The sequence below is a fragment of the Spermophilus citellus genome, assembly GCF_964194105.1.
Source record: "Spermophilus citellus genome assembly, chromosome: 7".
Taxonomy (NCBI): domain Eukaryota; kingdom Metazoa; phylum Chordata; class Mammalia; order Rodentia; family Sciuridae; genus Spermophilus; species Spermophilus citellus.
This window is the reverse complement of record NC_138188.1, coordinates 113,543,007-113,568,256: the sequence shown is the minus strand read 5'-3', so window position 1 is coordinate 113,568,256 and position 25,250 is coordinate 113,543,007. Positions and strand designations below refer to the sequence as shown.

Sequence of the window (25,250 nt, the reverse complement as noted above, 5' to 3'; positions counted from 1 at the left end):
TGGTTCAGGGGGAGGATGCATAGAATTCCAAAAGGCAATGATCCCCAAGGATATTTCACAATGGCCTGGGCACAGCTCAGAAGTCCACATCCCAAAAGCAATACCCAACGCCCAGGCTTCTTAGTCAACCAACTCATCCTGGGAGAACCTTCCAAGGGGGCAGGGTCTCCTGATGAAAGGTTCTGCCCATGTCTGATCTCAGTCTAACCTTCATCCACAAAATTTACTCTCCAAAGACTCACAAAGCTTCTGGAGTCTGTTTCCTGCTTGTCCTAGGGAAGGCAATAGGTTGGAGAAATCTCCAGAGGGTGGTGCCTCTAGGAATTAGGGAGTGTGTACTTATGACGTCTGAGCTCAAGGCTGGGCGGTGCCATTGACTTGCGGACTTGAGACCAATCTCTTGATTACTCTTGATCCCGTCTTAGAGCTGTAAATTGGGGGTTTATTCAACATTCACTCAACATCCCCCACCCCACCCCTTGAGCACCTATGACATACTGGTCCCACGGAAGGCCATGCTGCACTTCCCCCTCCCACCTGGGCAGGATGTTGTGAGCATCAGACTATTGGGGTCTGAAATGACTCCTCCGTGGCCCAGGCGTGTAAATATTCTTTCCACTCTGAGTCTTCCCTGGAGCAGAAGGGAGTCATTTCTTCAGCATGTCTCTCAGTCCTCGAAGGCTCTTCTCTGATTTTATAACAAAATAAAACTGTGATCAGTTCTCGGGTTTTTCATGATTTTTCATGACATGACCTATTTGGGGGGCTAAATTGACACTTGGAAACCCATGATTCATGTGAATAAGTATCCTTCAACTTTCCTTTAAAAATGGTGAGTGATATGAACTTTGTCTTTTCACCCTGTAGAGCCAAGCAATAAATAACTATGCTCAATAAATGAGTTGCCAGGAGGAACGGAGGGAGAGAGGAAAAGGTGAAAGGGAGGGACAGGAAATCTTGCCTCCGAGGAGAATTAGCAAAATAGAATCAAAAGGAAGGAAAACTTTTCTGAGCTTACTTTGCCCATATCTCAGATGAGCATCCTCTGGAACACTCTGGGGATAGCTGGTAGTGACTTAAGGTTGTGAGCTCCCTCTCTACCTGTGGCATGAGGACCCCTGGATCTAGAGTACATCACGTGTTATTGGTCAGTAAGGTTGGACATGCGGTGCTCAGCACCCTCACATCTTTGTATCACAGGAGAGACATGAGGGAAGTGGGCGATGTGGGAGTCCTTACCATCGTCACCCTGACAGCCAGGGCCAAGGAGAATATTTTCATCTACCCTCTTTCTTTTTTCTTTTAAGCTTCTTCTAGTGATAAAAGCTGGAGCAAATTGAAATTGTCAGCTCTGTCGTCTTTAAGCAATAGGAAAAGTACTAGAGATCATGTGAACCACACTTCTGAAAACTTAAAGAAAAAAAATCTAATCTTGCCTCAATAAAAACGACATCATGTCACTGCAATCGGCAGGGGGAAGGCCTGAGAGTTGCTGGCAGTGGCCCAGCAGAGTTCAGGGGTTATGTTGGCTGCGCTGAATTCCCACGGGAAAGGTAGACCCGGAGCACCGCCTTTCAGGTGAGCCTCAGGTCTGTCAGGTACAGGAGGGGCAGGGAGAATGAGAAGGCTCCCCCCTCAAATCGCTGTCGTCTCTGGCTCTTATGTAACAGCCAGGCAGAGGCAGGCCCCTCCACCCCTTCTCTCCTACCTGCCTCTCTTCCTGATGTGGCTTTGGCTGTATTCCTGTCTTTGGCTGGCTGACTTTGAGGGACAGAGAAGACAACAGCCACCCTGGGACATCTCAATGACAACAAACCCCTTGTGAGGGCACAGACCTAGAGCCAGGGAGGGTGGCACCAAATGCCCCAATACCATTCAAGTGTGGAGTCTTTGAAAACTCACCCTAGGGGTCTGTGCCAAAGACAACAATAAAAATGGCAGGTTGGCCATGCAGCAGCCAGCCATTCTGCACAGGAGCACTTTAGCCCTGGAAGTGCAGTGCTAGGAGCTGGTTTCACAGGGCCTCAGCTGACCTTCAATTGCCAGTTACCATCTGCTCCCAGCCACTGACTATTTATTAGCAATCCCCAGATGGGTATATAAGGTAGAGGTAAGGATGACTGCCCCTTGGCAGGGCTTGGGGGACAGGGTCTACAGACAGAAGGACTACTGTTCAGGATCTAGCTTTTTGGACAGTCTGAAATTTTTAAACATGTATATTTAAGTTAAATTGTCTAACTTTTCAAAGTGGGGTGCACAGGCCCTCTCTTAAGGGTACAGTGGTCCAACAAAGGAAAGTTGGAATTTCAATTTTACTTGAAAAGTTGGGCAGAGAGAGGGGCAGAAATGTGACTTTTATATTAAAAGAAATATGAATATATGGAGAATATAATGCAAAATGTACTTGAAAAGTAAGAGGAAATATAAAATCTCCTTTCTTGTAAAATGCCATATACCAACTTTAGCCACACACAGGCTGAAGGCACACTTGGTGTTCATTCTTGTGTTTAAGGGACTCTGGGGTCCCAGGGCTATTTGTGTCACCTCCAGGAGTGACAGATGTGAAGCAGAGTAGAATCATTGCCTCCAACTTATAGTGCAGCTGTTTGGAGTGAAGAAGTGGGGATGGGGCTGAGTCTTGGAGGCAGGGAATATCTTGGAGAGCTGAGGGCACTGAGGGATGGGAGATCTGAGGGACAATTGGTGGTGGGTTGGTCGAGGGGAAGGATGGCCCTGGAACAGAGAGGGCATGTTTGGTGGGCCAGATTACAGAAGGCTCCAGTGAGCAACCCCAGAGCTAACTGTTGCTCCAACTTGTCCCTGTAGCCCAATTCATAAATATAGACATGTCAAGGCAAATCCAGGGCTGGGGATGTGGCTCAAGCGGTAGCGCGCTCCCCTGGCATGCGTGCGGCCCGGGTTCGATTCTCAGCACCACATACAAACAAAGATGTTGGGCCCAGGTTCGATCCTCCGCACCACATACAAACAAAGATGTTGTATCTGCCGAAAACTAAGAAAAAAAAAATAATAATAAATATTAAAATTCTCTCTTAAAAAAAAGGCAAATCCAAAAATCACCATTAAGGGCTGGGGGTGGAGTTCAGTGGTAGACAACTTTTCTAGCATGCAAAAGACCCTCAGTTCCATTTCCAGCAAAAAAAAAAAAAAAAAAAAATCACCAAGAGACCACCCAGTAATAATTGCCATAGGCAAGATCTTTCAATGGAGTCTAAGTTTAGTGGCTGGAAGTATAAGCCCCATGTGTCCCACTTTAAGACAGGTCTGCATCTCCCTTTATGGATTCCTGCTGGAGCCTCCCCTTGAACAAGGGTAAATAGAAGACAGCAGAGAGCAAAACTCTAGGGAAGGGTGCTCTTTAAAGCCACATAAAGAAACTCCCTTGCAAAAGACTGGCATGGGGTCACCTGTGGAGACAGGTGGGAGTGGGGATTGAAAGCTCATGACATGGAAACCAGGGTGAAAACTTGTCTTGAACCTATCAACAAGTGAAAGGAAAAATCTATAATACTCAAAAGCCCCTGTCTGGGTCACTCTATACAGTCTTATTCTGAGAGAAAGCAGCATGCCCCATGCAGGGTATCAAAGATTGAGATCCCATGTTATCGCCCATTTTTGCTCAAAGAGCTCTGCATATTTGGGTGTTATTTTTATCTTCTCCTTTCATTTATTGTCTCAAGGTAAACACTTGTGATTCCTAAATGCCAGAAGAGTGAATCAGTATTCTCCTGTTCAAACCAGTCGAGGCCACATCAAACAATAGCCCACTAGGGATTATTAATCATTAAATAGGGGCATATATGAACACTTAGTCAAGGAGACCATTTTTCTTTTCTTTCTTGTCTATTTTTTTTTATAAAATTAACAAAGCATAAACCTTGACTTTAGCCTGTTCAGAAAAGGAGTGTATTTTTTTAACCACAAAGACTTGTCAAATTCAAGGCTAACAGGGCAAATATTTCAGGTGGGAAAGTGTTCCTTCCCTTGAGGTCTCCCACAGCCCTGAACAATGGCCTAAATTTCGATCTGTAGCGCCTTCCTTTTCCATATTCACACACCCAGGGAAAATGGATGTTCTCAGTCATGGTTGGTAGATGCAAGCGTCCCTGGTAGGATTGCTAGACTATAGCCACACCTGGATACAAATTGATAAGTAGGAGAGCCCAGAGAATACTTGCTCTGTCCCAGAATAAACCAAGTCATTTCAAATATGTTGTGAGTAAAACCATGAAAGAGCTTCTCTCTCCTTCTCCCTATCTTATATACATTGCATAATGTCCTCCAGGTCCAAAAACTGGGGCTGCTCCCTCTATAGACCCTAAATCCATATCACCTCCTACAGATGTGAAAGTGCTGGAACATTGTGGACTTTACAATAATATGTCTCCTAGCTTTCCCTCAAGAAGCATCTAGATCATTGAGTAAACAAATGAAAAATTGAGCACATGCAGCCCACAGAACCAGGATGGCGGGGGTGGGGGGGGTCAGGTTTGCACCAGTTCTCCTGACGTTATTCTTAATTGTCTCTGGTCCTCAAAATGTTCCAGTTTGGGCTATAAATTACATAGTCACCTACACAGAAGGAGAGCAGGAAGGGTCCAAGATGGCTGAAGGTACCTTCTTAAATATCAGATCAAACATATAGGAGAAATAAAAGTAGTTAAGAATTTGAATTTGCAATTTTCCAGGCACTATTACAGGCACAGTACACGTATTCATCTTCAGAGTATTCCTATAAGATAGGCACTCTGAATATCTTCTCATTAAACAGATAAGCAAATTAAGGTCCAGAGTTGTTATGACACATAGCTAGAAAGTAAACAAGTTTCAACATGAACCCAGAAATTCAGGCTCCAGGGTTGACTTTTTAGCTACTCTATTACCCTATTTTTCTTAAACATATATATGGATATACATTCAATATTCCTAGTAGAAATAATTCATATCAGTCAAATCTCAGCTGTAAAACTTGAAGCTCACAGAGGTTCTATTTATATACAAGAGGACATTGTACCTCAAATTTATAGCCCCCTATATTGCTATCACTCAGCATTGTAAATCAACAGGTGTGTTGGAGTGCTCTATGAAAACAGGTGTTTTTGTGTGTTCCATTCACACTTATTCAACCCAATACTTCTGAGCATAGTTACTATTTACTTCTTGACTATACAGAACCTTCCATGAGGAGCTGGCATAAAAAGGAAGCCTGAGGGCAGGACACAGAAACAGGGCCCCACCTCCTGACCATTCACTAGTTTTGTGCACTGCTGAAATGACTGCCACCAGACTCACCTGTCCCGGGGGGGCCTCCTCTTTTTCTTTTCCAGTCTTCCAGAAAGAACCATGATCTGCACACTGGTATTTCTTCCATTTCCATCTGCTGCCCAGTGGTGGAACCTGCTTAAATTTTACTTATTAACTATACGTAGATATGGCAGGCTGCGGTGACAGCAGGATTGTTTGGGAGCTCAGTATCTCACTTCTTCCCACGTACCTTACCCTGGGAATTGCTTTGTACTTGCATATTGCCATGTAGTAGTGTGTCTTTAATAACCATCAATAAAGATAGGCCTGGGAAACCACGGATGGCCACAGACTCCTCTAAATTCACCTGGTTGCAACAGAGAGGAGCTGTCTGTGGGGGTAATCTGGCTACCCAGAGGTGGTCCCCAGGAGTGGCCAAGTAAACACAGCCTTTGATTAAGCAATCAAAGAAAATTTAGAGAAATATGCTGACTCTCTGAGGGTTCCTTGAATCACCAAACATATTCTTAAGTCTGTGTTCATTCATGTGTTTATTTTCCAAATATTTGGAGGTGCCTACTTTGTGAAAGATATTCTACCTACCAAATACCAAGAGGACATTTGTAGCTTCCTTACCAGAGAAGCAATAGAGATGAAGAATGTGGGAGGTAAGGGGAAATTCTTAGAATATAAACCAAGGATGCCATCACTCTGCATAAATGAATAGCATGTAGGAACAAAAGTACCAAAGTCTGTGTTCTAATTTGCAGAGTAGGAGCTTATAAGCACTCACTGAACAAAATTAAGTTGAACACACACTTGGAATTACACAGTTCTAACCTGGCTATGCTGTCTGACCACCATCAATATGGGTTTCCCCCTTGATATAAAACAAACAAGCTGAGACTCTACCCCTCTATCTAGGTGATAGGCAGTCCCAGATATGGAGTCTAGGTCTGTCCCAGGTGCAGGACTTTGAGGGCAGGTGAGGAGAGTGTAGAGGGTTGACTAGCCACCCAGGACAAGGAGATCAAATACTTGAATGTGAGTGCTTGGGTTCCTACGTGACTGGGGGAGCTTATTGAGATTAAGGCCATAGCTGGATACGTATATGATGCACGCACAGTTTGACAACCTCCTCCAGGAGCCAGCAACACATTGGAACTTTATCACCAGACCTCCAGTCAGGTCAGACAAGCCTGGCACACACCAGCATGTTTCCAGAAAGCTTGACCTCCCCAGGCCCTCTCAGATTTCAGCCAAGGCTGGCCTGTGTCAGTCCAATCTTGCAAAAGGAGGGACTCCTTTCCCAACTTCACATAATGTCCACACACTGAGTGAAGCTAAGGGAATCCAAAATGAACTCCATTCTGTGGCAGCTGCCCACAGTGGTGGAGGACAATGGAAATTAACTCTCAGTCTCCCCCCCACCCACCGCCCCTCTGGAACCACCTCTCAGACTGACTGTAGAGCAGGATGTAGTCTTCCCATTGCCCCTGTTCCCTGGCATGACTCCAAACAATCCCACAGCCTTTTTCAGTCAGTGCAATTTTATGTTAGGCCTATAGCAACACAGACACACAGAATAAGCAACTCACTAGTGAGAAGTGAGGCAAGTTCGAGGATCCTCCAAGGCCCATCAGCGGCATAGCTGGTGTCCCTTTCTGAGATCTTCCTAGGAAACCTTTCAGAAGGCACTGGGTGCTGAACTAAGCAGTTCTGTCCTCACTCAGGGGAGCCTAGATCATCAGCTGGCAGTGTCATTTCCAGAACATGCTCAGTCATCTTGCTAAGTGGGATTCCTTCTCCCATGTTTCTCTTCTGGTTTTCCTCTACAAGAAAGCACATTCCTTCCTTGCCCCTTCCCCTGCAAAATGTCCTTCAAATTACTGGGATTGCCCTGTAAATGAAATGGGCAGACAACTCTGAAAATCCTACTCTCGCCCATGGCTCTCCCTGACAAAGGAAATCAATTCTCCTGGCCCCTGAGTTCCTAGTAGAGGTATTATTTTCCAGAAAGCCTGTCTGCCACATATCCTGTGTCTCCATTAACCCATAGTCCAACCAAATGTCACCTGTACTGACCACACAAATCCTCTCCCTCCTTCACTGGGCTGCCCACCCAGTCCCTTTCAGTCTAGATAGGTTAGGTGATAAGGCTGCGTATGAGGACATGAAAGTGCCTTGTCAACTATCATGTACTAAGAAGTAGGGGGACAGGTGCCTCCAACTTGTGAAAGAGACCAGAAGGTCCCAACCATGCTAGAACCCACCAGGGTCTTGGGCTGCCCCTGTAACAGCTGCCTAAGTCATCATCTTTCATTCTCTGAGTCCAATATCTAGTAGTAAAAATAATAGTGCATATACAGACATCATCCCAACCACTTGGGAAGTCCATTATTTGTCTCACCCATCCCTCTCCTAAATGTGACATCAGCCAGCAAGCAGCTCAATGCGTCCTGTTTTAACCCTTCAATGTATTCCTAGGATCACATCGTCTGGTCCTGAGATCTACGCTTAGCATCAGGGGAGCACAGATTCAGGAGCTGGAATATTCTCTACCCCAGTCTTCCTTTTAGAGCATAAATAAGGGTTGGCAATAATAAGAAAGAAAAAGGACATGTGGCTTGGCATAGCTTGACGTATTTAATTGGGAGGCAGGCAAAAGGTTTCCTGTCTCCTAGAACTAAGAAATCAAGATTCCTTCCTTGCCAGAGCATACAGGGCAATGAGCAAATCCAAGAGAGAATCATACTACAGCAAACCTGGAATTGAACCATGTACTGGGAGCTCAGGATATGGCTCACTGGTAAGAGCACTTGCATAGTGTGCACAAGGCCCCGGATTTGATGCCCAGCTAATACATGAACTGTGCTCTAGAATGCTATCACAATAATTCACCAACAGATAGCTCATCAGCAGTCAAATTAATCTTTGGGGTAATGTTAGTAACTTGCCATCGATGCCATTTAAAATGTTTGTTTCTAAAGAGATACAGTAGGGAGAGTTCTCGATTGGCAGGTGGAAAATGTGAGTCTAACTTAAACTTTGCTATCCCCCCCGCCCCAGGGAAGCTGTTTGACCTTGTGTAAGTCACATCTTTCTAGGCAAAGTTTCCTCATCCATTAAGTGAGTGGGCTGATTCTGTGATCTCTAGGGTCTCTTCCAACTCTTCCCCTGTCCCCACCTTTCTATATTTTGTGAGATAGTGAAAGGAGAGATGAGGATTATAATTAAAAATATATTGTATGTATTCCTCCCGCATTATTTTTAAGTCCCAAGTTTTACTCAAATGTTTTTTCTAGATATTTTGTTTTTAAATAAATTTGGTCTGATGTCACAATTTGAGCAGCTTATGAGCAGGCCGAGTAATTGTATGCTTTGGGTTTTTAGGCGCTGGGCTTCACCCCTACCTTCCTGAGCCTTCATGGGGCCCCTGGGCCTGCCCTCACATGCCCTAGCCCCTAGCACAGCTTGGAGCGTTTCATACACCAGGGTGTAAGGTAGCATCGCTGTGATCCCTGGGCCTGCCCTGCTTCCCCCTGGCCCTGTAGGATTGCCCCCAGAGCCCTGTTCTGAGGTTAGGAGGTTAACTTAGAGCACATTTAGAGCCTTCTCACCACCGCAGCTGTGGCCTGGCCAAATGTGGGAGTTCAGTCATTCCAGGGCGCCCTGCCCCCATCCTGCTGGAAAGGGCTTTCTTGGCAGCCATCCTCTTTCAGATCCCATTAGAAGAGTGCACAATCCCTTGGTCTCACCGGCTCCAGTGGAGTGTTGGGGGCGGGGGAGCATTACAGGCTGCTATTAGCCAATGCTGACAGCTTCTGTTTTCTGCCCCCACCCCTAGTTTGCCTACTGAGGTCCTGGCTTAGCCAGGAATCAACCAGGCTTTTTTTTTTTTTTCAGAAGTGGCTACTTATTTTTATCAAAGATGGAATGTAGAGTTGCCCTGTGTCTGCCGCCTCTGCATGGCAACCGGGCACTTGCTCCAAGCATTCCTGAACCCTCTTTCTTCAACAGACATTTTTCTTTCTTGCCTTTCCCTTTCTCCATCCAAACATTGGACCCAGAGCTTTGCAAGTGCTTCAGAATTAATAAAAAACAATGTTACAGGAATTCAAAATATCTTTATTAATGTCTCTACTTTAAATGCAGGCTTTGGCTGGCTATCTATAAACCCTGCCCTAAAATTACCCAAAAGACCACAGCATTGCAGAGCAGTGGACAGAGCTGGCTTTGCCCACCCTACCCCACCCAGACTTACATAGCTGTGATCCCTTGAGCCAGTCCCTTTCACTCTCTGGGGCTTAAAATACCCACTAATAAGCACAGATTGCCAGGATCAGCTTTCTTTAACCTGTTCTAGCCACAAAAAAACTTTGCAACTCTGCTGAAAATTGTGGATTCTCTTCAGGGAAAAAAAATAAAAACGGTGCATTTATTCATGCATTTGAGAAGTATTATTAAACTCTTGATGAAGATGCATATGTAGACACATTTAGAATTCCATTTCAGGGGGCTTACAGGCTCCCTGGAGGTTCATAGTAAAAAAAAAAAATCTAGTCATAAATTCTGTGATGAACACATAGAGACTCTCATCTAGGAAAGACTATGATAATGATTCCCATAAAGAATCATAAAACTACCAGCCATCCAGATGCCAGAGGACAGAGCAGTGAGGCAGTCATTATGAAGGTGATTTCCAGCTTCCCGCCCCGTCCTAGTCGCCACCCCGTAGGCAGGCACACAGGCAGACATGCATGCACAAGCAGCCTGGAATGTGCTGTTTCTGGGCACTTGGACTGCAAGGAGCTGGCTGTAGCCCTGGCAGAGAGATGACAAACATATCTCTTCTACCCTTGGTTGTATTTTTCTCACGGTCTCTGAAAGGGTTGCAATCGGGTGACATGTGTGGGACTTCCCCCTGTACAGGTGCGGGGGCAGGTACTGAGTGGAGGAGAAAATCCTCCCTGTGGGTACTTACTCGAGGCTCTTTCAATATCCCTCCCAGGATAGCTCTTGGCAAGGCAGCTAGCACGTCCCTGGCAGGCTGCAGGAAACCGAGTGTGAGAAAGTCAGTCAAGCAGAGGAAAAGGAAAAAAAAAAGAGAGAGAGAGAGAGAGAGAGAGAGAGAGAGCAAGCTTCAAAACCTCAGGCAAAATACCTTTTCTCTTCTTTTGCTCTTTCCTTTCTGTAGCTTTAAACCAAACTCACAAACCATTCCCATACCTAGGGAACAAAGGGGAGTCTCACTAGAGATGCAGGTATTTGTCTTATGCTTTAAAAGCAAACATGTGATACAAGACAAAAAAATCCCTCTTTGTGAGTGGGGGACATGCTGGGAGGAGCCAACCTGGGATCCCTGATTGCATTTGTTGGGCATGATGCAGTGGGAAAGATTCCGTTTTGCTGATATCACAGTGGGATCAAAGAAGTGACCTCCACTGATGCCCGCCGTTAATTTCTCTAAGGATAACTGAAAAAATAAAGCTGGTTTCCTATTGAAGCAGAGGCTTCAAAACCCAAACATTTTCTCCTGAGTTGAGGAGCTTACTGCCTCACTGGAGAAAGAATGGAGAGAGTGCCAACTTGGTCCTATTTTCACTGACCAGAATAAGGATATTAAAAAATAATCTTTGAGCATATTTGCAAGACTTTCTTCATCAATGATTACAGTGGAGAAAGTCAGGGAGCTCGTGAATTGTTTTTTTCTTGCCAGATGCAAATACTAATAGCTAAGGACTAATTATTGGTTATTTGGGCCCTCTGTCCCTCCATCTAACTGTGTGTGTGTGTGTGTGTGTGTGTGTGTGTGTGTGTAGTTATTGTCTCACTCTACCAAACACTTCAAAAAGTGGCAGTAAAGGAGTTGCTGAATAACTATTTGACCTAGGGGACTGCTTGTGGTACTGCAATGAGACTCTACTTGACTATATTTCATTGTCCACGCATCATCAGGGATAACAGAATTAGATGGAAAATTCTCAGCCTTGAAGGGACAGGGGTGGAAACCTAGTTATTTCATTAGGGCCCAGCAGCAGCAGACAGTGGTCAGTGTCATAACAGAGCTTAGAGGCTTTGGCTCTGAAAAATTGGGAAGATCTTGGAGAGGGTTAACAAGCTTACCTGGGAAAGGGTTAGTTCCTTAGAAGAAACTGGGCCAATGCATTTATGCATTTTAAAAAAAAAAAAAGTCAGATGCTGAGCAGAAGCATTTTAAGAAGCTTGTGAAGTTTGAGGGAGCATAGGGCAAAGGAGGCTAACTTCATAAACTCACCATCTTTCACCAAGAGGTTTTCAAATACATGGGAAACCCCACTTTTTTGAAAGCAATAGACAATTTTCTGTCATCACCACTTTTCCTTTCTGTGTAAAGTAAGAAAGAAAAGTCCAACTCCATTGGCCCAGGTGGCAGGTCAACAAAGGAAGCTTTGTTCATCACTTCTTCAGAACGAGATAGGGCACAGCCCACTCTGCTGTGTGTTCGTTCACACACACACACACATCCCAGAGAGTAGCCCAAGGAGCAAGAGGAGTAAAGCAAGCCCGCAATGAGGTAGTTTTGGCTGCAGTCTCCAGGGCTGTCCTGGAAGGTGGGAAATGAGGCTTAGAAAGTAAAGATGGTTAGAAACACAAGGATGCCTTGGCCAGACTCCAGGTGGTGGGGGGGAACATTGGGTTGAAGGGGTGAACTCAAGTAGTTGGATAGTGAGCAGTCAATGCCCAGGTGAGTTGGCTCTAAACAGGTGCTTCTGGGTGTCAGTCTATACCTGTTACTTAGGTGGATTCCCTGGCTTGACCCTCCTAACTGGCCTATCTCCAGACCCTGCACCCACTCCACACTTTTGCCAGGGCCATGTTTCTAAAAGAGAAACCTGTTATCCCTTCTCTGCTAATCAACATTTTATGACTGTCCATTATGCAAAGTCCAAAATTCTCTATAGAGCAAGACGTTTAAAGGTCTTGTGTTATGGCTTCAAATTTCTTCTCACCCTGAGCACCAGACCACGTTCCCAGAATAAAGATCCAAGTTCCCAAGATCTAGCCCTTTAATGCCGTGGGTATTTCCAGCCTTGCCAGCCCCATGACCTGGCACATTTCCAATACCCCAATCCTACCTATTTTTCAAGGTACAATGCACAAGCAACCTCCTCCAGGAAGTTTTCCATAGTATCCCAAGTTAAAAGTAATTTAATTCTCCAAGACCTCCATAGCATTTTACCTCTATCTAAACACCTGTCTCTCTTGAACCTAGGACCTCCCAGAGGAATCCTTTAGGAGATCCATATGTCAGCTGTATTCATGAGTGTGTATTTTACTCTGTAGGCTTCCTTCGAGCAGTAACTGTCATATTTGTTCCTGCATCCCCCAGTGAGCCTGGCAATACTATTGTCCAGAAGTGTGGTTTCCTGTTTGGGTTAGGTCCTCCTGATCTGTCAGACCATCATCTAAACCCTACAAGAAAGGGAAAATAAGGAATGCCTGGTGATCAGTCAGAAAATCAGGGTCTATCTGTCTCTGCAGTTGACTGCAGACTCTGCAGGCTGCCACTGTATCTCTCATCGTGGTAATCCCAGGGTTGAACAGTGTCTGGCACTGCGCGTGCGTTCCATCATAAAAGCAAAAGAGGGGCTTGCCCAAGGTCACCTAGAGTCAGGAGCCGCAGAATCTCATCCGGGACGAGATCTGGTGAAATCATTTACAATATTATCTCAGTAGGGAGCCCAGAGGAAGGAAGGAATGAAGTGTCTGAGAAATGTGTGCCAGGCCTCCGGGACGTGCTTGGGGGGTGGGGTGGGGGGCTACATCAAACAAGATGCTGGGATCCCGGGCTGTCGGTCGGCAGCCCACCGAGCAACTAACACGACTCTCCGGCGGCGGGATGACTGGGGGCAGATGGGGGCACTGGGGTGGGAGCGAAGGGACCAGCGACCCGGGCGGGTGGGAGGCGGCGGTGGCGGCCGGTCGGCCGGGACAGCGCGCGCCGCCCGCCCCGCGCGGCAAATCCCCCAGGGAGGCCGCCGCCAGAGCCCTGGCGCTCCCGGCCCGGCGCCCGCCACGTGGCACCCGGCGGCTGCGGCGGCGGCTCCTCCCGGCGCGCGGCCCGGCCAGCCGGCAGCACGCAGCCGCCCGCGCCGCCCGCCTCTTCCCGGCCGCCCGCCGGCGGCCTCCCGGGCGCAGCGAGGGGGAGCTGCCCGGCTGCCCTGGACCCGGGGAAGGGGAGGGCGGCGCGAAGCCGCTTTAACCACAGCCGCCGAGCGGAGGCAGGAGGCTGACCCGGCCGCTTCCTAAGTGCGGTCAGGCATCTCGTGACCGCGGCGGGCGCCGGGGGCCCTGCGGGGAGAAGCAGGGCGGGCGGGCAGGGGCAAGGAGCAAACACCGAGGCCCCCACCACTCCCCCGGGCTATTGCAAAGGAGCCTCTCGGCGGAGTTAAAACCCCAAGCCCGAAAATGTGGTGGGGGTGGGGGGGGTGAACTAATTCTCCACTCTCCACCTCGGGGCGTGCGCTCCCCGCCTGGAAGGGCTGACCTTGGCCGGGGAGGGGGGGAGGATAAGCGCCGAGACTCGGCTCCCAGCCCGCCGCCCCCTCGGATTCCAGGCCCGGCGGGGCCGGAGGAGGGGGCCCCGGACACACACACACACCCCACACGCAGCGCGCGCCAATGAGCCCCGGCCAGGAGCAGGGGGCGGGGTTTTCCCAGGCTAGAGCACAGCAGCTGCTATTTACCTTCTTGGCTTCTCCCGGGGACTAGGAACCAGCCCCCGCTCACAGCCGCCCGCCGCCGTCCCCCGCCTCCCTGCCCCCGGGGCGCGCGCACACACACTCACACACGCACGCACACACACATCCTCCGGGCCGGCCGCAGCCGCGGCGGCAATAAAACATCCTGGCACGTGCTCGGGCTCCAGGCGCGCCCTCGCCGGCCGGCTGATGTCAAACTGCAGCTCGGCTGGTGTAGCTCTTAAAGGGCCCGCGTGTGCTGGGCGCCCGGGCCGAGTTGGCCGCCCGCGGGTTGAGGAGGGGAGAGGCTGCCTCCCTGCCTGCCACCTCAACGTACCAAAGAACTAAGCGCCTGCGGGTGGAAGGGAAAGGGTGGTGAAGGAGCACGCGCGTCCGTGAGGGCATTGCCATCAAAACCCCCTTGTTCATTTTTCATTTGAAATTCCATTTCCTTTCTACTCAGTTGGAAATTATTCTGATTGTTTCCTGAGGAAGCATGGAGTCCAAAGCCCCAACTCCCGAAGAGAAATAAGGGACCGGGGAGGGGAGGGACGCATTTTAAAAGCCACTTTGCTCTAAAAACCCTGCCAATGTAAGGTGGAAAGTACTTCTTCTGCAAAAAAATAAAGATCTTTTATTTTCTACATGATCTATTTTTACCCCCCTGAATATACATCATCTGAGCGAGAAATCACTTCAGATATTTTGGTAACATACCTTCGCACGAGTTCCCCCGCTCTTTTTTAACCACCGCAAATATTTTTTTTTTTCTTGGCCTTCTATGCCTTTTTATTTTGAAAAAAAATCTCAAATTAAATTATTAAAAAGTAGCTGTATTACATATAGCTAAGAGAATAAAGAGCAAAGACCTTGGCCTGGAAAGAAATAGCCCAGATCAAACCAAAGCGGAAAAACTTCTCTAAAAGAAAGCCCAGAGGGGAGAGTAGCAAAGGGTTAAAATCCTTTTGATTGACGTTGTAGCCTCCGGTGCCCCGGGCTCAGGCGCGCGCCATTGGCCGCCAGACCTTGTGCCTGGCGGCCAATGGGGGGGCGCGGTCCACGAGCGGTGCCGCGTGTCTCCTCCTCCCATTGGCTGAAAGTTACTGTGGGAAAGAAAGTTTGGGAAGTTTCACACGAGCCGTTCGCGTGCAGTCCCAGATATATATAGAGGCCGCCAGGGCCTGGGGATCACACAGGATCCGGAGCTGGTGCTGATAACAGCGGAATCCCCCGTCTACCTCTCTCCTTGGTCCTGGAATAGCGCTACCGATCACCAAGTAGCCATAAAATAATAAATTCTCAGCACTCGCTCAGTAGTTTTGTGAATGTCTCAAGTAAAAGAGACATAAGCAAAAAAATTTTTTTTTGCATGAAGTATTCCAAAAATAAAATTCTCTAGGGATTAAAAAAAAAAAGGAATAGAAAAAAAAATGCCAGCCGATATAATGGAGAAAAATTCCTCGTCCCCGGTGGCTGCTACCCCAGCCAGTGTCAACACGACACCGGATAAACCAAAGACAGCATCTGAGCACAGAAAGGTAAGGGCAATACCTGTATATCTGCAGCCCCACGAAATTATTTGGTGTGTATGGGGACGGGGGGCTTTCTCTTTTAAAACCCCGGGGTGACATGGCAAATCTCAAGAGAACTCAGGCTTTTTTTTTTTTTTTTAACTCCCTTTACAGTCATCCAAACCTATCATGGAGAAAAGACGAAGAGCAAGAATAAATGAAAGTCTGAGCCAACTGAAAACGCTGATTTTGGATGCCCTTAAAAAAGATGTAAGTGGGGAATGCTGCCTTTTTTTTTTTTAAATTAAAAAATAAAAAGCCCTATTTTCTCAGCCACTAAGAATGAAACCTTCTCTCTTGCTGTGCGAAAATCTTACCCAGCCAAGCACTGCCTTCTCCTAAACAGGAAGGCTGGGCCCTCTTGCCAGGGGTCCGGGGATAAGGGAGCTGCGGCCGGAGTTAGGGACCCCAGCACTCTGAGGCAGCTGACAGGGGTCTGACTTTTCTCTCTTGCTTCCTCCTGTGTGCAGAGCTCCCGGCATTCCAAGCTGGAGAAGGCGGACATTCTGGAAATGACAGTGAAGCACCTCCGGAACCTGCAGCGGGCGCAGATGACTGGTAAGGGCAGCTCGCCGCGTCCCCCTCTGCGGGCGTCCCTCTCGCCCCGCGGTGATTTCTTCCAGACTTCCGCCCGTGGTTGTGAGAGGCATTCAGCTACATTTTACTGCCTTGGCTCACTCTCGCGTTCCCACGGTCTGGGTCTTATTTATAGCCACAACTCCAAGTTGTTACTGTTCCGGAAAGGGAGGGAGAGAGGTTGTAGCCCTGAGGTTGTCGGGCAGCTTGGTTGTGGAGGAAGCGGGTAGGGGCGAAAGGACTGAAGACTGGTGGGTTTGAGCTGAGTGGAGCCTAGGGTCATCTGATCTAGCAGTCACCCACACCATCATACCTTCATTGCAGAAGGGAAAATGGGAGTTGGATGGCGAATTGGGTGGCATTACCCAAGGTCACACCGCGCGAGGGGGTGGGGTGGCTGATCTGAGGCTGAAATCTGTTTAAATGGAGCGACCGGGAATGAGGACGTAGTGTCGCGGCTTCGATCTCTACGCTAGTGTAGAGAGGTGACTGGTTTTTCTAAATGTACCCTACCCTCCCAGCCAGAGGTAGTTTCTGCGGGTGCGTAATCACGGAGGCCCGCCGCAGGGACCTCCCAGGGCGGGAAGCAGTAGCCCTGGGGTGGAAGCAGGGACCTCCCCGGGCGGGAAGCAGTGGCTGTTTGGTGACCGGTTTGTCTCCTTCTGGCCTTTCAGCTGCGCTGAGCACAGACCCGAGCGTGCTGGGGAAGTACCGCGCCGGCTTCAGCGAGTGCATGAACGAGGTGACCCGCTTCCTGTCCACGTGCGAGGGCGTTAACACCGAGGTACGCACTCGGCTGCTCGGCCACCTGGCCAACTGCATGACCCAGATCAACGCCATGACCTACCCTGGGCAGCCGCATCCCGCCTTGCAGGCGCCGCCACCGCCCCCGCCAGGACCCGGCGGCCCCCAGCACGCGCCGTTCGCACCGCCGCCGCCACTTGTGCCCATCCCCGGAGGTGCGGCGCCCCCTCCCGGCGGCGCACCCTGCAAGCTGGGCAGCCAGGCTGGAGAGGCGGCCAAGGTGTTTGGTGGCTTCCAGGTGGTGCCGGCTCCTGACGGCCAATTTGCCTTCCTCATCCCCAATGGGGCCTTCGCGCACAGCGGCCCAGTCATCCCGGTCTACACCAGCAACAGTGGGACCTCAGTGGGTCCCAACGCAGTGTCTCCTTCCAGCGGCTCCTCGCTCACGGCGGACTCCATGTGGAGGCCGTGGCGGAACTGAGGGGCTCAGACCACCCTTCCCCTAAATTCCCCAGCCCACCTCTCTCCCCTCCGGACACTAAACAGGAACTTGCTGTTAGGAAAGAAGACTTTTGTGATTAAGTGGTTACTTCGGATTTTTTGTTTTTGTTTTTAATTTCTAAAAAGTTACTTTTTTTTGTAGAGAGCTGTATTAAGTGACTGACCATGCACTATATTTGTATATATTTTATATGTTCATATTGGATTGCGCCTTTGTATTATAAAACTTGAGATGACATTTCGTTTTTTACACGAGATTTCTTTTTTATGTGATGCCAAAGATGTTTGAAAATGCTCTTAAAGTATCTTCCTTTGGGGAAGTTTGAGAAAATAAAAGAAAAAAGTGAAGGCTTTTATGTCTTAGAACTGATTATTTCAGAATATGTAAAAAAAAGACTCATTGTAGGTTTGAAATACATGTAGTCTGGGAATACAGAAATTGGCTCTTTTTTTTTTTAAATTAAATCCATGAACTAAAAAAGAGTAAGTTTCATGTAACTTGCAAGAACCCATCTTATATGGCTTCCCTGATAAACTTTTTGGTCATTCTCTTCAAGGATTTCAAAAAGTTGTTTAAAACTTATTCAGTCCTTGTTCTATTAGTTCTTTCTGAGAAGAACTGAATTTATGAAGTTCACTGGATCCAGTCTTATTGCCCATTGCACATTAAAAATGTCTCCTGCACACTACTCCCCTAGGGTAGCTACCAACACCCAAAGTAAAAACATTCTTAGCGGCTGCAGCCTCCTACCTACAAGTAGTCTTTCCATAGGTGTAGCTAGACATTCCCTAGCACCAGCATCCCAAAGTTTGAAATGCCTCTCTGCACCCTCTTCAAGCAAGCTGAAGAGGTCAACAGATTCCTTCTGCCAAGGGACAGCTAGTTAGACTCCCAAGTGGAGTCCAAACCCAGATGATTAACACCAGACATGTGTTTTTGATAAGTTTCTGTGCTTGGCTCTAATAGAGAAAGCATGTGGGGGCTACTCTGGCAGGCACACAGGCCATCTTCCCCTTTTAATACAAACAGCAAGCGACCCCTTCTCTTGGTCATGCCCCATTTCCAGGCAAGATGTGGGCTCCAGATAGAAGCAAAAGGGTTGTCTCGGGTTTCAGCTCACATAACCCTCCTTAACAAGTCCTAACTCAAAGCGGACAGCTTTAAACTGTGCCAGGATCTGCAGGGAATTTCTTCCAAATCCCATCACAAAGGCTTGTCAGATTTTGTCAGATTTGGCCAGGTGTTTGACTGCATCCAGGTGTTGGGGAAATGAAAACCACGAGCCCTGCGAGACCAGACACATCAGCCGCGTTGTGGGTCTGGCCGGCGCGCCCTCCTCCCCCACTACCCCCACCGCCGGCCAGTTCTCCTCCCTCCAGGCCCCTCCCGCCAACCTCTCACCCCCCTTCTCTAAGAGCGGCTTCTGGGAGGAGAAGGATGAGGCGGGAGAGATCAATCTTTGAAGCTTTCCTAACAAAGATAAAGCCAACGATTTTCTGTCTTGTTTCAAAAGCTTTACCTCTCCCCCGCCTGGCTCTGGCCTTTCCCACAGGCCAGTGTGGAGAGCGGCTCTATCACAGGAATGATCTAGTAGACAGCAGTCGGTTTTCTCTCCAATACCTTCGCCCCAGCTTCATCCCCAGAGGGAAAGCTTTAAAAAGAGAATTTAAAAAAAAAAAATGGATCTACTTTTCTTATTTTATGTACACGAAAGATGTCTTAACACACCCTCCACCAAATAAACACACATGTCCTTCTTTATCATATCATTTTTCCACGTTTTCCCTCGTTTAAACACAAACATAGTAACAATTGCTCCATCAAGACAACCATCCCAAACTCAATGCTTCATTTGGTAAGCCTGTCCCCTGGCCCCAGTAGGAGTTCTTAACTGTCCTGGTAAAAATTATCCAGACATCAGGGTCTTAATTTTTATAAAAGTAATTGCTTTACATTGATGGTCTTTGAAAGTTATGGGATGGGAGGGGGTTACACTCTCCATATCAACGGAAAATTAAATTTCTATGTCTTTCCCTATATCAAAAATAAGCACTTACTAATATCACCAAAAGTACATAGACACGGTTATCTTCCTGGAGAGGAGAAATAAATGGAAGGAAAATCAGTCATCTGTTATTTTAATTGGTGGTTCGAAAAGAACACTTATTCCCTGAAATGTGGGCTTAGACTATTAGATGAAGCATTTGTTTCTGTACGATGGGGGTGGGGGGTGTCCCTAGGACCCAATAGGGTGGGACTTTCTGGTTCTTGGCCCAGTTATGTCGCCTTGGAAAAGTCATTTTCCTTCTCTGTAGCATTTCCAAGTGCATAATTGAGTGAATTTATTGCTAAGACACTACTCGCCTGGGTCCTGGCTGTTTCTGGAATGAGTAGCCATGGGAGAGACAAAGTTTCAAAGAACACTTGCCTTTTGCCTCCCTGGAGGTGTCTTGGGCCAGACTTAATTGGACAGTTTTGGGGCACACCCAGCAGCCCCTCTCACTAGCCTCTAGCAGTACTGATCCCTGAGATAGATAAGGCACCGCTCCTAGGTTGGTGTTGGGATGCGGCCCTCGGGTCTCTGGCTGTGCGCAATAAGCCTCTCATTGGAGACCATCCCTGCCTCGCCCCTCCTCGGGTCTCCAGCCTCCAGTGCGGAGGAAAGGTGCTTAAGTGGGAAGGGAGGTGGATCTCGTAGGTCAAAACCAGAGTTTTCTCCAAGCGACGCCTGAGCACCACTTGGAGGCTCGCCCCTCCTCGCGCCCCATCCCTCCCCACGTGTTTCTGCACTGGGGACCCAGGGGCTTAACTGGACCCCCTCATAGACACCGCCGTCCTGGGGAACCTGTCATTAAAGTCAATTAACTTTTCCCACACCCCTTGGCCGGTAACAACCCTCGGCTAGCTTCCTCCCGGCTCCTAAGTGCAACCAGATGGGCGGACCAGCAGCCCCCGCCGCGCGCCCGCCGGGGCGGCTCTCGGGGTCCTGGGAGGCCTCCGGGGTCTGCGGCCCGGGAGGGAGCGGGCCAGGGCGGCCACGCCGGGCCGGCCCCGGCGGCCCTGCGGCCAAGGTGGCTTGCTTAGCAGGCCCGGCTGCTTTCTGGCAGGAAATGAATAGCTCCCAGATGAGCTCAGGCAACCTGAGAGGTCGTGAGAACGGCGCGAACCCCCGCCTGTGCAGCCGGCAGCCTGCCAGGCCGCGGGGGGAGCGGGCGGCGGCGGCGGCGGGAGGCCGGGAGGCCCGGCGGGCGGGCGGGCGGGCGGCGCGGGGGCAGGAGGGAGGAGGGAGTCGCTGACACACGAGCCCGCGCCCGCTCCCGCTGACAGGCAGGCAGCCGCCTGCGCCCGCCGCCTCCCCCGCCTCCCCCGCCCCAGGCCCCAGCGCCTCCCAAGCAGCAGGCCCAAGCCGCAGAGCCGCGGCCGCCCGGCCCGCGGGGGCCTGGGGGTGGGGCCGCCTGCCAGTGTTTTTCCAGTTCCCCCGGTAGCTCCGGGCCGCATTTAGAAGCCGGGAAACTGGGCCGAGGCCAGTGTCAGGGCAAACCAGAGGCCCTCGCGGCCGGGGCAGGAGTGGGCAGGCAGGGGCGGGGCGAGGCCATCTCAGCCCAGAGTTGTCCCAGAAAAAGACCTTGCCACCAGACCGCCACTCTGGATGCCTTAAGAAAAGGAACCTCATTTCTGAAAACTCGGCGCACCTACTAAGTGCCCAGCAGCCAGGAGATGATGACACCACACTGCCCCTGCCCTCACGCAGCGCTCTGTTTAACCAGGGAGACAAACACACAAGTGACTCATCCCACGCTTGATGTGCTAAGTGCCAGGACTGAGGTTTAAATAAAGGGCATCCAGAACGGAAAGATTAATTCTGATTGGCGAGGAAACCAGGGACGTTTTCATGAAATTTGGTGCTTGAGGTTCAGAGGTGAAAGATAATAGGAAAAGTCAGGAATCGGAAGGTGAGGGCAAACAGAAAAAAATACAGGTCCAGTTTGGGGAAATTTCAGGAAGTTCACATATGGTCATTGCATTTGAATTTTCAAATCCTGTCCAGATAAGCTTAGAGGTCAAAAGAGGACTAAGTTACCTGCCTGGGTCTTTGGTTCACTGCAGTGTAACTAGAGGTTAAAAGTACATTGATCTGGCTCCTGATTGCTTAAGGTTTAAGCCCAAGGCAGAGTTTCTCACTTCTCTGTTTTTCTTCTTCTTCTTCTTTCTTCTTTTTTTCTTTAAGCCTGATCTTGTAGTGTTGCTCAGGGTGGCCTGGAACTCCTGGGCTCAAGTGATCCTCTTGCCTCAGCCTCTATCTCTAGAGTAAGAAGGACTGCAGACATTGGCCATCTTTCCTTGTTTAATGCCTCAGATTTCTGTGTAGTAATCTCATCTGTACTTTAGGACTCATAAGGGTAGACCCTCATTAGGGTTGTGAGGAAAAATATGCTTGAAGCATTTAGAATGGTGCTTGGACATAAGCCATCAGTGTATGTCAGCTGTTATGATTCCTAAACAACCAGGGAGGATGTTCACCAGACCAGAAAGCCAGCCTGGGGCTTTGCCCAGGGATCTCAGGTCTGCTTGTAACTACCCCAGGCCCCATGAAAGAGGACCACAATCTCTTCCTCAGTTTCTGAATTTCATGCATTCATTTGGTAATTACTGAACCGGGCACTAGAGGAATAAGGGGAGAAGAAAGACAGGATTTCTGCAGCTATAAAGCTCACAGACTGGTAGTTGAGATAGTTTTTTTTTTTTTAATTACTCTTGTTTTTAATGTTGTAAACCAGGAATATTATTTAACGGTGATACAAAAGATTATACCTCATAACAGGCAACTTTTTGGTCTTCCAAATGATCAATTTTTGTGACCATAGAAATTGCTAGCACAGTCATTAACTAGTCAAATTTCACCTAGGAAATTTTATTGTCAAATGTTGAATTTCAAGATTAATCATTTTAGGGGATACAACTCGGTGGTAGAGAGTGCTTACCTAGTATGCATGAGGCCCAGGGTTTGATCACCAGAACCAAAATAGTAATAGTAACAACAAATTAATATCTTTTGAATAAACACAGCCACTTTGACATGGTCAAGGAGTGGGACTCGGAGTCAGAAAATGTCGTTTCTAGTTCCAAATTGGCTGCTATCTATGAGGTACTGAGCAAGTTCCCTTAAGTCTTTGGGCTCCAGTTTCCTCACAAGTAAGGTAAGAAGGTCAGACGAGGAAGCCTCTCAAGTCCTTCAATTCCACAAAGCCTGTGCATTAGACATATTTCAGAACTGTTGAACAAGGTTCTATGATAATTTTATAACCCATTCTTTTAATCTGCAATTAAAAATGTAGAAACTGGAACTTGCAGAACGGGCATTGTAGTTCACACATTACATTCTTGGAGACCTGCCTCGCTAGTGAAACTCATGTCCACTGTGTTGCATATCAAAGGAAAACTACATTTGGTAGGATCTGCTCAAGTACCTGCTACTCAGACTCTATTTTTGCTGTGATATCAGAGCAGAAAGAGTTAAAAAATATTGCCATTTTCCCTCTCAACCCTAAAATGAATCTCCCCAAACTTTGCATCTGCCCACTTCTTTTCTGAGAAGAAAATGTGATCTGCAGTTTATTGGGACTCTTGCCCGATAACCTGCAGTTTCTTTAGGAAACATATTTCCCCAACTGGTTGGGGTTTTCCCCCTAGTACATATACTGAATTCAGTAAACTTGCTGAACTAGTCTGGCTAAACAAAAATGTCAGTCTGAACTAGTGGGAAAACTGCATTTTAAATATCTGGTGGGAAAAGCAGTAAATTTACAAGTACTGCTTTTTACGAGTCTGAATTCACAGTTTACAAAAATATTTGCTTTGATAAAATTAATGCATTAAAATCATTTAAAGGACAGATTATTTTGAGCAGTTAAACATGATTCTGGAAATATTATTTATATTATAAATCCTTACAATAAGAATAAGAAGAGCCATGACTGCAACTGAGGTAAATCATTAGAATCTAAATTAATAATAAGACTTTATTGTATCTATTCTATTTGTGGAAATGTATCTGTTTCCAAATTATGTTTAGTAAGCAGGGATCTATGCAATTTCCCCTCAAAACTGCAAGTTTGACTTAGAGGTAGGTTCCTTGAAGAAACATTGCTTGTTTTATGTTTCTCACAGATGTGATCTGTTTTCATGTTTAGCTAATTTTTTTTTTACTAATTTAGTCATCAATCTGAGACATGAAACTTATAAATTTGGTTTACAAAACAATCTAGAAAAAAACAAACACTGCCCCCAAACTTCATGTTTTCTGCCACATCGTTTCTCTTCAGTTTTTCTCACTAGCTATATGATTCTAAAATTTGTCCCTGAGATATCAAAATGTAAAACCAGGAATATTATTCCTTAACAGAGACGGGAGAGAGCAAGTGCAATATGTCAAATCAGGTTCAGAAGTAACTGCCATGCATGATGTTTAAGATGTATTAACAGCCCCAGAATTGTTTCCTGGGATGAGATAAGGAAACATCTGGCATAAGCTTTTCACTGATTTCTGTCCCCCCCCCCCCGCCCCCCGCTTCCATAGATAAGTATAAAACTCTTTATGGGGGGCTGGGGTGGTGGCTCAGTGATAGAGCACTTGCCTAGCATGTGTGAGGCACTGGGTTCAATTCTCAGCACCACATAAAATAAATAAAATAAAAGTCCATTGAAAACTTAAAAAAAAAAAAAACTGCTTATGGTGTTTCTTCATTTTAGAGAATACCCAGTAGAGATGAAGCTTGAGGGATGCTTCCCCTAGCCCAGATTTGTGAAGAACAAATACTCCTGAGGACATAGCTATTCTTTCCTGCATTCTGTTCCATAATTATGAGTCATATGATTGCTTTCCTAAAAAATAGAATTCTTCAGGGTCAAATAGGTATTTCTCCTAAAACTCTCCATCATTACTATTCCTTTATAGAGTGATTGTGGAATTGGCCATTGATGCCTCACTGAGGAGAACAAGCCTCTAAAAAACTTTGAAACCAAAGACTCATTTGAGTTATTTTTGTTTTTCTTTTCTTGTTTTAGAGTTGGGGGAGAGGGGAAGTGGGGGGGAGCCAGACTGGAACATAATAATATACGATCGTCGAGAGGATAACAAAACTTAGTTTGATCTCTTTGAGATTTCGTTTTGAAATTTCACTGAATTTCATTTGGAGTTCAAAATTGGGAGTATCCATGCAAAGAAGAGGCATTTTGAGGTAGTTTAATGTTTTTGCTTCCAATATTTTCACAACTCCTCTATCAGATACCTTAGCTACATATTTATATACATACACTGTATTGTGATTCAAATATGATTTTGTCCCTGGTGTGGAAATTTGATTGCTGTTGTGGCAATGTTGGGAGGTGAGGCCTAGTGGAAGATGTCTGAGTCACAGGAGTGGAGCTTCATGGGTGGATTAATGCCTTTCTTGTAGGAACGAGTTAAATTGTAAGTCTGCTCCCCTTTCTCTCTTCCCTTCTGGCCACTTGCTTCTCTGCTTTTCCATCAGGCATATGCAGCAGGTGATCCTCACCAGAAGCCAAGCAGGTATGGCTGTTGGATGTTGGATTTCCAGCCTCCAGACCATAAGCTTAAATACACTTCTTCCTTTATAAGTTACCCAGTCTTAGGCAGTCGGTTATAGCCACAGAAAACAGAATAAAACAGACTGGTTTAAAAATATAAGTTTGATTTCAATCAGTTGACATTCTTAAGATACAGCAATCAGTTTCTAATTAGCTATGGAACTGAATTCAACTTCATATTTTAAAAAAGCCAAGTTTTCATGTTTAGCATATGACATCAGAACTTCCCCTAAGCTTTTCCACTGCACTATCTGGAAACTT

At 47.4% G+C, this 25,250-nt stretch overlaps 1 protein-coding gene and 2 long non-coding RNA genes across 15 annotated transcripts in view; 1 reads left to right on the top strand and 2 right to left on the bottom strand.

The window, feature by feature from the left end:
- The window catches only part of LOC308652638, a 30,892-nt gene extending 16,414 nt beyond the window's left edge, over positions 1-14,478 (bottom strand). Inside the window, exons 1-4 of one of the 12 annotated variants that reach the window (XR_014022848.1) lie at positions 13,995-14,478; positions 10,430-10,494; positions 10,250-10,315; positions 538-688 (exon numbers count right to left, since the gene is read on the bottom strand). This is a non-coding gene — a long non-coding RNA (uncharacterized lncRNA). The other 11 variants (XR_014022849.1, XR_014022850.1, XR_014022857.1 and 8 more) reach the window with 11 other exon arrangements.
- Positions 1-25,250, bottom strand: part of LOC308652804 — a 603,613-nt gene that overhangs the window by 379,603 nt on the left and 198,760 nt on the right. The gene's annotated exons all lie outside the window — the stretch shown is intronic.
- HES1 (hes family bHLH transcription factor 1) lies at positions 15,165-17,733 on the top strand. Of its 2 annotated transcripts, XM_081302249.1 has the most exons (4): positions 15,165-15,526; positions 15,674-15,769; positions 16,030-16,117; positions 16,810-17,733. In XM_081302249.1, the coding sequence occupies exons 1-4, from the start codon at positions 15,419-15,421 to the stop codon at positions 17,358-17,360; spliced, it is 843 nt and encodes a 280-aa protein (XP_081158375.1). In that variant the 5' UTR covers positions 15,165-15,418; the 3' UTR covers positions 17,361-17,733. The 2 variants fall into 2 exon arrangements, with proteins under 2 accessions (XP_081158375.1, XP_081158376.1); XM_081302250.1 differs by lacking the exons at positions 15,165-15,526; positions 15,674-15,769; positions 16,030-16,117 and adding an exon at positions 16,132-16,620.